Genomic DNA, 17,673 nt, shown 5'->3' on the forward strand with positions numbered 1-17,673 from the left:
ACTTCCTCCATCATAGTTTTATGACAGAAAAGGCTATTGAATGAATTATAATTAATCTCATTAACCTGTGAGCTTTGCTTTGTTTGTTTTCTGGACACATATCTAGTGATCCAGTTGTCTGCTGATGCATCTTTTAAACACATTTTCTTCAGACAGCCTTCGGTGCTGAAGCTAAATTACCCCCTTTTCTGACCCCTTTTTTTCCTTTTTTTTTTTTTTTTAATCTACTCATCTCCTCTGTAGACCTGCTTTAAACATCTCTATTGTCTGGAGTAATGTGGAAAGGAATTAATAGTAGTAAAGTACTGCCCTCTCTGATCTGTTGTGTGTGATTCTTTGATTCCTTCCACATTATTCTGGACATCCCACTCTTTTAGAAACACCTTAATTTGTGAGCATATTTCTTATTACACTATTGTGAGAGGTCAGATGGTGATGTTTATTAGTACCTCACATTTTTTTTCCTAAAAATTATTTGTTCCAGTTGTTTCCTTATACATCGTTCAGATACTACTGCTGTTGAAAGACTCTCCTTCTGATATCTTGGTCATCAATCCCCTGCCTTAGGGATGACAAAATCTGATTGGGTCTCTGTATATACTCTTCTTCTTGTGGAAAGCATAGCCCTATTGTCTGGAATAATATGGAAAGAGTCATAGAAACTAAATTACCAAAGGTAAGTCAAAATTTATCTTTAGTGCTTGTAAATGATGTCAGATTGACAGCACCTGAAGACTGAAGCTCTCTGTTTATCCACAGGAAAAAACAGCAGAATTAGCAACTTTATAAATTTACAGGCAGCCAACATGCCTTAAAAGCTGGCTGGTAAGAAAGTTTACCTCTAGAAATAAGGTATCCTTTCCAGTGTAACCTGGATGTCCCTGTCCAGGCACTGAGTGCTTCCTGACTCAGCAAACACTTTGGTGTAGGCATTTGCAGTGAAATGGATGGAGGCAGGTATCACATCGACTACATGCCACTGTTGAGTCTTTGTACAGTGATGATTTTCAGTTAATGCCGCTCTAGAACAAAGAATCTAAATGGACACAGACAAAAAATTGATTCCAGTCTTCTATATGATTTCTTCTCATGTATGGATACAGCTAAAAATCCTCTGTGTGTGCATGCATACAATCTATGTTCAGTTAAAATGTTGTTTTTTTCATGCACAGTCATTTGAATATATCCATGAGTGTGCTTATGTTGTGAAGAATAAAAAGCCTGTGAAGGCAGAAGTCACCTGTTGCAGAGAAAAGTGCCTTTACTTACTGCTCTTTTTCAAACTGCCTCCAAAAAGTGCAGACTTTCTCCCAAAATACCAAAAAAATTTGAAAATCTCTAAAATATTTTAAAAGTGAGCTGTTGAGAAGAATTTTAAAATTTTACACTGGACATGTTTAGAAGGCAGATTTTCTGGTAAATAATTTTCAGCAGAAGTGATATTTGAGCTAAAGGGCAGTGAATATCCATGGTTTTAGACAACTTTGCTGTCTATTAACTGTATTTATGCTGTTACTGATATTCCTTACAGTTCTTGTAGTTTCAACATAGAAAAATTCCCCATCTGTGTAAGTTCATGTGTGCACTTTGTTCATTTTCCTGAGCTAAGTTCAGTTCAAAGGTGCAGCTCAATAGTTCTTGCTCAGGTCAGTTTTTAGAATAACTTCAACATCATCATTTGCACCTTTGATGAACCCAGTGGAGTGGTCACAAGGACAACAGCTGGCCCAGAAACTTCTGTAGCCTTTTTAAGATTCCAGTACATATTCACATGTATATATATATATATATATATATATATATATATATGCATTTTAGAATCCTGTTTGACTGTTGGACAGTTCAGTCTCAACCAGTTACAGTTCCGTTTCTTCTGGGTTTGCTTTTTCATGGACATAAAATTGTGATTTCCACACCATAAGTACTCACTTCATCCCTCTCATCTAAAGTATTGGGATCTGTTGTCAGCATTAACAAAACCAAATCTGTCTCTGTTTCCACTAATTATAATCTCACAGTGGTAATGTACAGGATTTCATTAACCTAGACTAATTTTCTTTTTCATTTATTTTGTATTTATGGAGTTTTCATTTTAAGTTTTAAAGTGAGTATTAGGGTTTAGTAGCACTGATTTTTCAGTTTGCTTTTAAGTAACATCCATTTTTCATCTGGGTTATGGCAGCAGCCTGGTGGGGACTTCAACAGCTGTGTAATGTTTCCTTTTATTAAACCACTCTATTCCTTCTGCTCCACAACATCAAAGTGGATTTTTATTGTGTCCTGAGTTTGGACCAGGCCAACAAAGATCAAATTCTTCTACCTGTGGTGGAAGAAACACCTTCTAACTTCAGGGAACCAGAAAGAAGATGTGTGATGATCAGAGAGGGGCTGGGTTTTGACCATCATTTGTCTGTAAGAGCACCTGAGCACCATGTGAAGGTGCAGCCTCACATTCTGATGTGAGGTCACCAGATGAAGCAAATTAGGAGCTTTGAATTATCAAATAGGTTTGGATAGTGGGAAGCAAAGGCAGAAATTAAACCACCTCCTCTCCTCACCTTCCCAGGTTCAGCTTCAGCCCCTCACTCCTGACTCACCCCCAGCCCAGGTGGTGCAGGGAGGATGGGAAATGGCAGTTCCCAATTCCTCACTTGCTGGGCAGATTTCTTTCCCTTTCTTACACACACTTTCCCTGCTTTCTCACACCACTGTCCTGACTGCTGGGCTGAGCTGTGCCTGCAGTGATCCCATTGGAACTGTCTGTGTCTGGCATGGGGCAGCTCCAGCCCCTCCTCACAGTCCCTCCTCACCCCTGCAGTCCCAGTGCCAGCACATTGACACCTAAATTCCTACACTCCATCATGCTATTGGATTGCTTTTATAGCATGTGTTGCTGCTAAATATGCTATTTACACCAGGAGAAAATGTAGTTGTTTGCAAGGACACAAGATATTCTTGAGGTTACCCTTCACTGAAATACCCAGCAGACTCAAAAAACCCCAAAGCCAAAAACCAAACCTTTAAGTGCTGTTCTCACAGCACACAGTCATTTTTGCACCATGTTCGCCTCTGCAATTTCTTATTGAAACCACAGAAAGTTCCTGACCTGAGAGGGCTGGTACATAATTGTTGAAAATACACATTAAGTCAACTTTGATATCTAAGGTTCATGGTTTCATTAGCTACTTTTTCCAGACAACTGTACCTTAATGCCTCTTTTAAATAGCTTGTTACCCTATGTGATATTTTGTCTTCTGCTGATTTCCCCTCTTTGTCTTCAGAGTAATCCCTCTTTTCCACACTTGTCAGATTTTATAACAGCAATTATAAAGCATGGTGGGAAGGCAGAATTTTCAGAGGATATACAATTTTCCATTTGTATTTATGAAAAATATTTAGGTGTGCTTTAGTGCCACAAAAAATTTGTTTTTCAACATTAAGAAAGATTACACCTGCTCCAAAATTGCACATGGGTTCCTTTGCACCCAAGCCTCAGGAAGTTCCTACTGAGGCAAACAAGACCTGGGTAAGCACTGTGGTCTGTGATCATCTCCTTGAGTTAAAGGTTTCCAGTCTATGGTAGGTACACCACAAACATCACACAAGCAGTCTGAGGGATAGAAAAATACTCTTTGAAGAGGCAGGTGTTGCTGCTTATGCACAGACATGGCCTGATGCAGAGCTGGAAATGCTGATGCTTTTCCTGTCACCAATGATGGCATCCACAGGGGAAAAAAAGGAGGAAACTTTGTAGATAAAAGTTTTTAAGCACATAAAAAAGGCAGAAAAAATCACAGCAAGTTATGCATACTGGATGTGTGTGTATATGATTTCCATTTTCCTTGTCTTCCCTTCCACCAGGCATCTAAAAGAGAGTCATGTAAGGAGATAATTCTGTACCTCATATATGTGATTTTGAAGATTGGCCTTTGAGGTTTCTCAGGCTGAAATTATGCCATACCCCTCCAAAGAGTGTCCAGCCCACAAGAAGAATGACTCATCTTCCCCTCTGTGGATTCTTTCTCTGTCCAGACTAAATATCCTTCCTCCTCCTCCTGTGATATGAGGGATGAGCTGGACTTGCAGCATCTTGGTGGTTTAATCTTTTTTAGCTCATGAAGGAACTGGCCCTTGCTGTCAGGTCAGCCTGGACTGCACGGACTTGTTAGGATGCCAGTTTAGCCTAGCCAGCCTAAGCCTAGCCTGGTGGTGATGAGGTAACATCCCTTTGTCACAGACAGATCCCTAACATTTGTTTGGCAGAGGAATTCCCTGCTAAACTGGGATTAAAAAGGTTTTAGAGAAAGCCATGTGAAGAAGTTTTACAATGGCAGTGTTATTTCTTAAGAATATGGTTGAAAAGCTGCTGTCTTTCTGACAATATTTTAATCCTTTAATCCAAAAAGGACTAGTTAAAAGAACATGGTCAGATAAAGTTCCTGGATTAGGTGGGATAACCAAAGGATGGTCTTTCCTGAGGAAGCCATGTCCAAATAGTCCCCCAGGTGTTCTCAGTGCTGTGACTTGGCTGACTCCCCTGCAAAGGGTGAGCAGGACAGGTTGATCAACAAGAGTCTCTTTACAAAGACAAAATTGAGTTGAATACATGCCCTGCAAACACCCTGGATCCTCTGGGCTGCATTTTAGGCTCTCCTAACCAGCAGGTGCTGCAGGCCTGGAATGGAGCCCCTAAAATCCACTGTAATAAGCAGCAATAATTTATGAAGGAGGTACTAGTGGTGAAAGTTTGCTACACTGATGTTCTTTCTTCTGTTGGTATTTGGTGGAACCAGGGTAGTCCAAAGACTGCAGTGTTTGTAAGTGTCAGTGATAACCTGAGCAGTTCAAGCGTAATTTTTACAATGGAGACAAAACTCTTTACAATGGGAAACATTTATAAGGAGAGGAAAAATGTTCATTGCTTTATTTGGCTTAATGTGTTACATAGAAATTGAATGAGATTATTCTAATCAGTTTTATCTGCTCAAAAGATCAGTTGGTGCTAAATACATTTTGCTTTCATAGGAAAGCATTAATTACACTCAATGAAAGCACTGTGAAATTAGCATTATCTTTTCATCTGCAGTAAGAAATGCCCTCTTCAAATAAACGAATACCACATTTGCTGGCATTTTGCATTTTTGCTGTTAGTTTCAGTAGACCAGCCAAGGTATGGGCAGAGCATCAGACTCTGCTCTTGCCAATTAGATGCAACTTTTTCAAGTTATCAGTGTGGACTAGAACTCTACAGCATCTCTGTATTTGCTCTCTAAATAATTCCTGTTTCAAAGATTGTCCAAATTAATGGGTTACTTTTATATGGCAAGTTTTACTGAAGAGTCCCAGTGCTCTTACAAGTCTTGTTTCACATTCTGCCAGCTTGGGTAGACTATTCCTAAGTTTATTAAAGTAAAAATTAAGCAAAAGGGAAAACGCTGATTTATCTCACCACATATATATAAAAATATAAATTGTGTTTAAAGCTATAAACCATGAACAAAATCTATTAAAACTGTTTTTTTAATGCAGTGATATTCTTCATTTCCATGTTTGACACACATCACTTTGACTCAATTTTCTTTTTATTTCCATTCAGGACGTGTAGGAACACCTCACTTTATGGCTCCAGAAGTGGTAAAAAGAGAACCATATGGGAAGCCTGTAGATGTTTGGGGTTGTGGTGTGATCCTGTTTATCCTGCTAAGTGGTTGTTTGCCTTTTTATGGAACCAAGGAAAGATTATTTGAAGGCATTATTAAAGGCAAATACAAGGTAAATGACAGCATACATGAATCCTTTTCCAAAGAGATGAGCTCTGTTGGTAACATTTCTGAAAGTTGATGTTTGTATTTAGCCTGATTTAAATGTAAAGTTTATGGAAATCTGTCACACAGGAAGAGATATTATTTTCCCTTCTTGATCTGTCTTGTACCTGATGTGTTTTGTGTCATTGCTAGGAATTAGAATATGGAAATATTTGCTCAGATAAAATAATAAACGGGTGTTACAATCAGCCCCTAACTGTACATTGAGCCCTGTAGGAAGACAAGAGGTTTAGCTGTGAATTAGAACATGCTGTAACCTCAGATTTATAAACCATTTAAAATTTTTGATCAGCTAACAGATCAAAAATTTGATCTGTTGTCTGTTTATAACAACAGCTGTCATAAACATTCATCATCATCGTATTGCCTTGATTTAAAACAAAATGCATGTTATTTTACAAATGCAGGCAGGCATTTTTCTTCTTAGTGCAGGGTACAGTAAAGTGCAGCTGATGATTCAACAGGAGCCACTTGCAGCCACGGCAGGTCAGGGTGCACACAAGAGAAGCTGTCACAGCCTCAGCCCACAGACCATTGTAGAGACAAATTTAAAGCTGAAACTTCACTGTGGGTTTGTCTAAGATCAGCTTTTGGACCAAGGTCATACATGAGCTGTGCATGAGCAAATTACAAATGAAAACTCCCAAAGATGTCTGTCAGTCTGATTTATTACATCACCTTATCAGCCTGCTACAATGTAAGTGACAGCAGTGTTACTGTACTTGGTCAGGAGCACATATTTCATTTTTTCCATTCTATAATCCTGGAAACAGCAGCATTTCTCCATAGCACTAGTTTTGGGATTGCACAGACTGACAGATATTTCACTTTATGGAAGATTTCTTTATGGAATCCCTTCAGCAGCTAAAACCTTCTGGAAGGATACAAGTTAACTTCTCTTTTTTTAAAAAAAAAAAAGCTACAGCCAGTACATTGTGTCCCCTTAGTTCCTTTTTTGTTCCTGTTTCCACAGTAATTTGTCTATTCAGTGAAAATCCTGTCAAATTTGCAATTACCTTGATTTCATTAGAGCTGGAAAAAAAATTTAATCACAGCTATAAATGTGCATTTCATAGCCAGATAACATTGCTGAGTGCCCCCATTCAAAGTGACCATTTTTTGTAAATACTTATTTTAAATAAAATGGACCTCTTATAATGTTTAGATTGTAGCATTGAAAAGAGTCTGGTCATAATTTTGAATTTGCATTCAATACTTTGTAAAGTTAGCTGTCTATCATTTAAATAAAAGTTAGCTTCTTCATAATTTAAAGAAATACTAAAAATACCTTAAGGATATTATCCTTTATATCACATAAAGAATTTTCTTACTTTGGTATGGTTGCATCAGGTGTCCATCATTTTGACTGGTTGGGCACAAACCTGCATATGTGCACAAAATGAAAATATATTCTAAATCATCCTTCACATTGTTTCTCCTAAAGTTCTACTCTGAAAGTGATAAAATTGCTGGTATTGTCTTGTCCTTTTATCCTTTCCTGTGGAAAGGAAGTAAAAGGACTTTTTCATTTTCCTAGTGGAAAAACTTAACCTGTTGTGAAGTTGAAAGGAATTTATTGGAAAGAGGCATTGTTCATAGCACCTTCAGGACAGGATCAGCATGGTTCACAACAGGCATTCCCTTATTCCCTTCTTTCCCAGAATCACTGGCATGAAATTGTGGGTTGAAACAGATAAATTCTCTTGCCATATATTGATTTCAGGAGTAGATTTAATTTCTGCATTTATCATATGCGTCATTAACAATTAAACAGAGCTTAATTATGTTTTGCTGTATCTAGTGAGTGGTGACTTTTATCTGAGCAGAATGTAGAGTAGGTAGAAATTACACTGTGATTATAACATAATAAAGACATGTCAGGGTTTATGTTTTCAATTTTTGTGCCATTTCAGTAGTAACTAGTGTTCCATTTTTACAAGTTATTAAAACCCTTAGAAATTTCCTTTTACGTTCATTACACAGAAATGTTTGCTAGCACCAACCACTATTAAATCTCTGCAATTATTGTAGATAAACACTAGTTCTTTCGTACATTCTTATTACTAATTTAATTTCTTTTTTCTTGCTCCTAATCAGATGAATCCTAGGCAATGGAGCCATATTTCTGAAAGTGCCAAAGATCTGGTGCGCCGCATGCTTATGCTGGATCCAGCAGAGAGGATAACAGTGTATGAAGCACTGAATCACCCCTGGTTAAAGGTAGTAAAAGCAGCTGTTCACATGCTACTTTCTCATTTAAGAGAGAAAACCATGGATTTCTTTGTTTTTCTGAGCTTTTCAAAGTAGGCATTAACTGTACAAAATGTGGGATATTATGCTTTAAATGTTTTCTAGGAGTAGAGCCTGAGATTTTGATAATTGCCAGGCTTAAACTCTTGCTTAAGAGCAAACTCAGTTGGACATCTTCAGCAGCACCAGAGTTCAGGGAGCAGAGCTGCATAACATAAAGCTTAAAGAAGGTGTTAATGTGTCTCTCTGTGGCTATCAAACTCCAGAGAAGTAATTTCTGATCTCCTTTTTGCTCAGTCATATCTAAACCTCTTTCCTGTTAGTCATGTAGCCATGCACTCTACTGCTGTAGGTTATGCTGCTGAACTGTGATGCTTCCTTACATTAGATTCTTGAAAATATCCCACCAAAAGGGAAGGAAGTAGTGGAGTGTTGCCCCAAGGCCACTGTGACTGCATGCAATTATATGACATCTGGTAATCAAATTATTTTTCAGTGATGGCAGAATTTACAACACACTTTAAGCCAGTGGAAGAGTAGTTGCTGCACACTGAAGGTTTACAACTGGAGAAGGAGAAAATACACCTGTAGCTTCTCAGCAGTCCATCACTAGTCTGTGCTAACATTGGGGTTCGAGAATGATGGGTTATGCTGCAGAATTAAAAGGTGAAAAGTGCTGGTTCAGAGCACTGTATTTTCTTTGGCAGAAGCTGATGAATTAACAATTTCCTTAGTTATGCTTTGGTTTTCTACAGTGGGTGTCCAGGGTAGAAAAGTCATAATATCATTAATTTAATCAGGACACTTATTTTGAAAGGGGGCTGCTGGCCTCTCTATGCTCTATATGACACAATGAGAAAGCCACAAAGACAGAACCTGGGAAGAACAGGATCCTATGCTCTTCTCCCTCCAAGTAAATGGTGCAACCACCAGTGAATGGAGTCACTCTTCCATTTCTCTGCTCTCTGTCTGCCTCTGACTCTTGAATTCCAAGCTGCAGGATGATCTAGCTTATCAGAGGAGGTTGGGAGTGTTCATCTCTCAGAAATGACAGTGTTAATGGCAGCTCTTCTGTGTGTTGGGAAACTGCAGGTTCAAACCATTCTGCTCAAAAAGAGGCAAAGTTCTGTCTTTGGTCTGGGATGTACATAGTGTGTCAAATATCAAAGGGTATGGAAATGAACACTATGTTTTGGAATCCCAGAATATCATACAAACACAGATGATCTCGTTTTACCTGCTTGTAATTGGAGTTTTTACCTGCTTGTAATTGGACTTTTTCTTCACTTTAAGAGCATACCCACATTGAGATGCCAAAGCTAGAGCTTGGTTGAGGGTCATTTTGGCAGACAACCTGTAATTTTCGTTAGTTGAGCAACTAAGCTAATTAGGTTTGTTTAAAAGACAATTCTGTAATGTGCATGTGCAAGCTCTGCCTGTGCAGCTTTGCACTTTTGGTCTCTGTGGTCTCTTTTTGACCATGTTGTTATTTGTTGGAAGTCACATGGTTTAGTTTATGACAACTTTGTTTGCCAGGCATTCCACCAGTCAGTCCTCTCATTTTTGCCTACAATAAACTGCCTGCTCTGCTGACTCAGAGCTTTCTAAACCATTTATAGATAGGAGCAAATACAGCCTGAGACAGAGACATCTTTAGTGCCACGGAGGAACTGCTGTGTTTTCACTCTGATTCAGGAGAAGAATGTGATAAACACATTAAATCAATGATTTTATATAGCTTCAGGGGGAAAAGGTAGATGGCTGCTGCAAGTTTTGTCCCTTCTGTCACTGCAGTTGTTCATTGGCACATTTTTCATTTGCACCTACAATGGAGAATTCTTCCTGTACCATCCCCTGGCTGGCATTGGGTTGGTATTTCCTGCCCTGTTGGACAGGTACCCCACCTCCCAACCTCACCTGCAGTACCCAGCACCCTGTCAGGGAGTGCTTGAACTTGTTCCTTCACTGAGGTTTGTGAATTCCAAACAGCAGAACTGCTTTCTGCTTTGAAGTTCAGTGCTGGACTCAGACTGACAGCACAACAGTAAAACAAAACACTGGGGTCTTACTACAAGGTGGGAAACAATTACAAAAATAAAATATCCTTGGCCCAAGTTAAGAATTCTTTCAAGGCACTTTAATCCCTCTTTATTTCTGGAAGTTTTCCTTAAGTTGCAACAAATCCTCATTCTCCTTAGGTTATTTATGAGCTGGTACTTTTCTTGTCTGGTTTCTTAGTGTCAAGAGAATATTAAAAGCTTGTATTTAATGTTCTTTTGGTTTGTTTTTTGTGGGGTTTTTCAAGGAGAGAGATCGCTATGCATACAAGATTCATCTTCCAGAAACAGTAGAACAGTTGAGAAAATTCAATGCAAGACGAAAACTAAAGGTAAACTCAATGTAGTGTTACAACAGTATAATTACACAGCTTGAATTTTGTGTGATACTTGATTCATTTAAAAAGTGCTGAGAGAAATCCATGCTTTGAAGTCAGCAATAAAATAAAAAGTTGCAGCAGGCCTTTACAGGTGTTTATTGAAATGATGTCTTAGAAAGGCTGTTTGTCCTTTCTTTCTTTCTTAGTGCATAGTTTTCAAATTTCAGTGCAAATTGTCTGGTATCAGCCAAGGTGTATATGAGGTCTTCATCTTCAATAATTCAGTAATTCTGTGTAATATGAATTACTGGAGAGAATTGTGCAATCACTTCTGTTATTATTGTGTTACATTTAGAATAAAAGGGACATAGTAATTTTTAATGTCTTTGTGGAAGAAGAGTAAACACATACTCTTCAGTTTATCCTATTTATGTTTAACTATATACTAGTTTATTTCTTAGCCATGTTGAAAAGAATGTTGACATTCTAGTCCTAAACAGCATGGTTTTCCTTCTCTTCCTGTCATGGAATGTTTAACATAAACATTTCTGAATTCACTGAAAGGTTCAGAAAATTATGACAGAAACATGGAGCATTACAGTTCATGGGCTGTTTTACAACTTGTAATAAAACTCAGAATCAGGTATTCACACTGAGCTGCTGCTTTGCAAAAGCTTCATGTGGCTGATGGTGAGGATGCACAGCTGCCACAGTCCATAAACAGCTCTTTCTCTTAGGTGGTTTGTATGCCCAGGTAATTCTTTCATTGAAATGTTATCTAGTACATTTTAGAATATGACCTGATTCCTGTTCTAGGTGCAATTTCAGATACTTCCTGAATTTTTTCCTGGGGAGGCCAGTATATTTAGTTTCCTGAGCTTTTGTACCTTCATTATTTTTTTTAATACCATTTTATCCAAAGCACTGTTCTGCAGTATGTTTCATGAAATTCATCTATACTTCCATAACTGTGAGGCATTAAAACCTAAGTGGTTAAAGTGTAATTTACTTGAACAAGTAAATATATGTCAGAGGAGGTGACCATTTTTCTGGGGTTGTAAATTCCCCTGTAATGCTCAGCAATTGTCTGTATAACTATGTTATTTTTATATTGATGCATTATGAGTGTCGAAGTATTCTAGTGCTGTCAGTGTCAAATTATGGCAACTTCTAAAATCAAAACATAGTGTTTTGCTTTAAAAAGTGAATTTTTATTCCTGCTAATCCATTCAGTCTAGGCAAGAGGAAAAGATAAAGAGATTAGTTCTTTTGTTTACATTTTGCTACAGTGTGAATTTATGCTTCACTGTTACTATTTCAAAATGCATTCACATAAAGAACTGTTCTGATGAATCCCCTTGCAAAGAATATTTTTACTGTTTATTAGTGGATCACCAGCTTTTCTGTTAGATATGGTCACTATGAAAAGGGAGGCAGAGGTGAAGACTAGAAAATGTATTTGCTCTTCACTGAAAAGGTCAACAAAGAGATCTCAGGAGACTGAGTGATCCAAGGGGTCTGGAAATGTTTTGTTATCCTGCTTTGTGTAATTGAGACTGTGTGGGTATTTTTATTCAGGGGGCAGTACTAGCAGCTGTGTCAAGCCACAAATTCAACTCCTTCTATGGTGACCCCCCTGAAGAGCTGCCAGACTTCTCTGAAGACCCCACCTCCTCAGGTATTTTAACAGAAAGTGTATTTACTGCAGTCAGCATGTCCATACTGACCAGAGTACCAAGTATTTACTCATTTCTTGAGATTTCATAAAATTGAATATTAAGTTAACATTTACATGTGAAAGGATAAATAATTTTCAGTCACAATGGCATTCAGAGCTGGCAAAAATGGAGAGAAAATCTCGGCACATTTTTAAGCTTCTACAGAGAAATTCTGTCTGATTATTTTTTTTTAGTGTATGCACACTTAATTACAAATAATATTATAATCTCACATTTCTCTTTATATTACTTCAGTAGAAAAGCCTATTGAAATTTTGTCTTGAATTCTTAGGCAGGAGCAAAGCTGTAATACCTTACTAATAGTTACTTACAAAAAGAAGCCATTATGTACCAAAGTTTCCTGACTCCTGTTTTAGAGAACAATATGATTATGTCCTGTTTAAAGCACACTGGACAGTATTTCTGACCCCAGATCTTCAGAGAGAGACAATAGATGTACTCAAAGGGGAAGATAATACTTGTGCTGTGATCTAGACCTTGGACGGGACAGTGACAGGACCAAGCAATCCTTTTGTCCATAGCCCATATTAAGAAATTTAGATCACCTGACAGTCCCTAAACTAACAGCCCTGTCTTAGTTATGTTTCTTAATTTTGACATAACATTGCTCAAAATATTTGCAGTGCAAAAGTCTGGGTTGGTTTGTCTGGTCTAAAATTAGGATTTAGGATCAATTTAAACGAACCTTTAAGAAAAATCTAAGACCGAAAGGACTGTCTTTAATTTTTCTAAACAATTTAGGAGTACTGGCAGGAAATTTTAGCTGTATACTGACTTCTCTGGAAGACATTTCAGGAACTTGATTACGTATGTTGATCTGCCGTGTGATAATTCTCTGTCACAGTATTTTTATAGGTGAGAAAATTATGTATTGACTCCATTATTTCTTTTAAGCCAGTAATTTTTATAAATTATTTACATGTCATAATATAGGGATGATATGCCCCATAAGAATGGGGGCAACTTTTCTTGGTTGAAATTCTCCAATTTCACTTCTTGGAATCCAACTTCAAGTACTAAAATTAAAACATTTCTTTGTACTTAGACATGAACACCATTCATAATTCCCGTAGAAATGAATGAGAATCTCAGATCTTTTATTACAAATGGGAAATCAAAGCCTCGTGGTTTAAGTTCAGCCACACAGCTTTTGGATACTTGTACTTGCAGTGAAGGATCCACCTATTCTTTTAAAGAAAGAATAAGTCAGTTTTACTTCACCTAGAACTACTTGCAGTGCCTTAATTTTTGTTTCCATCTACTTCCCCCATTTCAGTGGTGAATGGCCACCAACATGACTGGCAGTGGCAACTTTCCTAATCTGGAAACAGCAGTTCTGCTTTCCAGTTTCAGTCTCACATCAACAGGACATGTGTCTTCCTCAGAGTGATGTAATTGCAGATATCACTATACAGGAAAGTTCCATGTTCTATTTTTTTCTGCTCACAGAATACTTGAACCCAGTGCACATGTAAATTGTAAGAATATCTGTGTTGGATCCGTTGTTAGCTTGTGTTCATCTCTGAAATAACTGAAACAAAAGCTTGGAATTCTCAGGAAAGCAAAGTTATTCTCTAACCTGACATTGTTGATCAAACTGATGGGGGATCACAGTGATCAGGAGACCATTCTAAGTGGGAAGTTTTCATCATGTTTCTCTGACCCACTATTTCAGCTGACAAAATATTTCATATTGAATACTAAGCCTTGCAAGAAAAGACTACAACTCTTTCAGAGATTATAACATTTCAGCTGGAATTCCTAGATACCAAAATCTATTTTTTTTCCTCTTCAGAAGTACACTAATAATATTTTCAAATACTTCTGGTTTGGAGGATGGGTCATGTGATGATTCTAAACCAAACTAGTTTGGAGAAATTAAAACTGAAGAATTGCAGTAGAAACTTGATTATCTTAAGGTTATTTAAGTTTCCTTCCTAGTACCTCATAATGTTATTCCAGATCATAAACTCTTAATGAAGACCATTTAATATTTTAGATGTGGTTGCCAATTATTCCTCCTATAAAATTTCATGAAGCCTGTCAATGTAATTAAATGGTTTGTCAGAAACAGACAAATACAGAATTCCTACAGATATAAATGTACAGAAATATAGATGCTTATTAGGTTATGCAAATCATATCTCCTGTCTTCCAGGGCTTTCCAAACACAGAAGCAGAAAAATTCAGTTCTCTCTTTTTGCCCAGTTAATCCAGAGGTGTTCTTTGTCAAAGTTCAGTATGGAAACCTGGAGTTGCTGGAACCTTGGAGCATCTTCCTGTGCTACCAAAGGGTTATCCCAGGATAGGAAGGCACTGCAGGCAGCCAGTCAGATGAGTTCTGTAGATGCAGAATCACAAAGGATATTCTTATCAGAGAGTTTTCCAGTGAAAGTCCAAAAATTGCATAGCTAAATTAGATGGGAATGAACAGAGATAAATTTTGTTTGAGGTCAGTCAGGTTTTTTTTCTGTACACATCTTCTTTTCCTTTTTACAGTGTTAACAACTCTTGGTTCCAACCACTTGCTGACCACTGGGTGGTCTGTTTCCTCTTTTGTCAGCAGTCATCCTCTGAAAAGCTTGAATTAATCCTGCTACCATCCTGTTGGTAACATGGCAGAAACCAGTCTTGCTGAATTTTGAGTGTGACAAAACCTTTTAAAATACTTTTAAACTACAATGCTGCTTTATTGCTGACAGTCTGTTCAGTAACTTCTCCAGTAAAGCTACCAAGCAGCTCAGCTGACAAGCCTGCTGCAAATGATCTTCTCTAGAGTGTGAAATATTTGGCTTTCAGGTTGCCTATCTTCAGGACATTCTAAAATGTGTATTCTCCAAGGCAACAAATGTTTTGGATATTTTTAATACGCTGAAACAAACATAAATCAGAAGTAGCAATCAGCAGCCCTGAAGGCTAAATCTGTCACAGGAGGAAAACTGGTCCAGTAGGAAGTATTTGAAGTGGACCATGAAATCCATAAGGTGCCAGGGAAATTCACAGCATTTGCTCTCTGCTGCCCTTCCCCATCTGCCTCCCTCCCTTTCCCTGCCCAGTGCCTGACCCTCCTGATTGCACATTAGCTCTAGACAGGATTTCCTCTCCTTCTGTCATATGCTGGCCACTTGTCCCCCAGCTGAATGTACAGACATACAATTTTCAAGTGTTTTCATAACAGTGCCTCAGGCTGGGAATGAACAGCACCAATGTAAAGCTTTTAATTCTTCCTCCTTTTGCTTCTTGGGGTTTGGCTTGAGAAGCTGAGTTGAGGACAACTGTTTCATATGGGGTGTTAAGTAGATTCAAAATGGTTACATTTTCAGGCCAGCAGTTAGAAAAGCTGTTAAAATGAAGAGGTTTTTTGTAAACTTTATGTTTCCATAAGCTTTTTGTAGCTACATTTTCAGAACCCAGTCAGTGCTGGAGTTAAGCTAATGGATAGTCCATAGGCTTTGGAAAACTGCATAACTGACTTTTAATTAAAGCAGCCCTTACCTTTTGTTAAAGGCTGTTACTCTCTGATGTCTGCTGGAATTGCTTGGGCTGTGGCACACATTTCTGAACTGTGACTAAGAGGTTTCAGAGCAAATTTTTGACACAGACAGGTCTGGATTCCTGTAAAGGATCCTCAAGCTGTGCTTCGGGGTAACCTCAGAGCAAGAGAAGAGCCTGAGTGGCCAAATGTGCTCCTGCATCTGTGCTGAGCAGCGGCAGTGCTGCAGTATTTCCTGCATTCATGTCAGTGCTGGCCTCTGTGGCCACTCTGGAAGCAGATAAACAGAAGCAGAGTTTTGCACTGCACACAGAGCAACCACACTGAGGCTCCTTCAGTGCTTCTGCCTCGTTTTCTCCACACACAGCATTTTTGCAAATGCTTTTTGGTATTTTGTCTCAGGGTTGATGAGTGCTAATCGAAATTTTCATTCTTTTCTATTTTGTAAGACTCTGTAATGTTATGTCAAACGAGAAGTTTTTAACAGCATGATATCTTGATTTTTAAATTTGATAATAAAAATGGAAATAAAGCTAAATCTCTTAGTCATTCAGAGCAAGGTCAAACAGCGCAGATACAGACAAGTTGTGAGCTCGCTGTTTCCAACATACATGGAAGTAGCTGAACTCACAAGTTAAAATGATTAGTTGTTTTATGGGATTTAGAATTCATGAAATACTGTCAATACAAGCCCATATCCTAAAATCCATCAGTTTCATCAACAGAAGTAAGGAAAAAAAAACCACTTTTGTTATGCAAAAATTAGCATTGATTTTGTAAATATTTGTAAAGGGTGTTCTGTAACATTTTAAAATATGAATGCTTGGGGGGGAAAAAACTACATTCACCTTGTAATTGTTACTAATTCCTTTGCTAGTTACAAGCACAGCTGTCAGTTTTGAGATCATGAGTTTGTGTGTTTCCAACATTCCATTATTAACTTGATGATTTTTCAGCTATTGATTCTTTGCTCTGATATGTTTAAATTTTTTAAAAAGGGCATAAAGACACTGTTAATTAAAAGCAATAAAGAAGTGGTTGAATTTCTAAATGGTTCACATAACATTTTTCACTGAAACTTTTGATTTCAATATAACATTGCTAAATTTTGCTTACTAAGTATATTAATATGTTATGCATCATTTGCAGTACATTGAATTATTTTATCATTTCAACTCTTACAATATTTTTACTAAAAATCCCTTTTTGTCCATGAGTTTTTAAAATAGTTTAAGCAATGTTGGGAAAAGTCTGGTATTAATAGAATTCTAACACTGCATCCATGTGCAGCCTTCCCAATGCCAAGTGTTTGTTTTCCTCCCATCCCAGTCTGCCAGTGCCATTTGCTTCGCACATAGAAAATCCATATTAAAAACTGGGGGGATCCTTGTCACTTTGTTGAGACTATTTTGTGGCTAAATTAGTCTGCTAGGTTGCAGCTTTATAAATGGCTTGTTCTGAAATCTTCATACTGTTTGTTGTTTGTCCAAATGCTGCCTTCCTTCTAGGACTTCTAGCAGCAGAAAGTAGGTATCCCTTTGTTTTCCTTTAAGGCATATCAGTCAGCTATGGTGTGTGTCTTTGCATGTTTAAAACTCTGCTTTCTTTTGCTTCTCTCTGCTCTTTTCAGTTTTAATACTGCCTGTTCAAACAAAATTATTTGGTATTGACTAAATCTGTCTACAGTGTAATATATAATCAACAGTATAATAAAGCAGAAGGATGATTTCCAGGGAATTCTGAAGGCTCTAATTTAGAGGCAGTATTAAAATTACCTCAGTTTTGGGGTTTTTTCCCAATATTTAATATTTGCAACACAACTGAACTAAAATTTAATTTTCATTGAATTGATAAATTATATTTTGGGTTTGCATTTTCATTCCAAAATTGTTTTCATGGACTAATGTTTGCTTTTTTTTCTTTCAACTACCAAACATATACTGTAATATTAGTCAAATATTATATTCTTGCTCTCAGCTTGCATGAACT

The 17,673-nt window shown here is 37.6% G+C and overlaps 1 protein-coding gene across 10 annotated transcripts in view; it reads left to right on the forward strand.

Moving 5' to 3' along the window:
* Positions 1-17,673, forward strand: part of CASK (calcium/calmodulin dependent serine protein kinase) — a 191,013-nt gene that overhangs the window by 111,998 nt on the left and 61,342 nt on the right. For 7 of the 10 annotated variants that reach the window (XM_064706397.1, XM_064706406.1, XM_064706424.1 and 4 more), the window contains exons 7-11: positions 5,597-5,772; positions 7,923-8,045; positions 10,381-10,464; positions 12,031-12,130; positions 17,193-17,210. In XM_064706397.1, the coding sequence (XP_064562467.1) occupies positions 5,597-5,772; positions 7,923-8,045; positions 10,381-10,464; positions 12,031-12,130; positions 17,193-17,210 (501 nt within the window). The remainder of the gene's footprint in view (positions 1-5,596; positions 5,773-7,922; positions 8,046-10,380; positions 10,465-12,030; positions 12,131-17,192; positions 17,211-17,673) is intronic. The other 3 variants (XM_064706415.1, XM_064706460.1, XM_064706480.1) reach the window with 1 other exon arrangement.

The sequence above is a fragment of the Zonotrichia leucophrys genome, chromosome 1 (genome assembly GCF_028769735.1).
Source record: "Zonotrichia leucophrys gambelii isolate GWCS_2022_RI chromosome 1, RI_Zleu_2.0, whole genome shotgun sequence".
NCBI lineage: Eukaryota > Metazoa > Chordata > Aves > Passeriformes > Passerellidae > Zonotrichia > Zonotrichia leucophrys.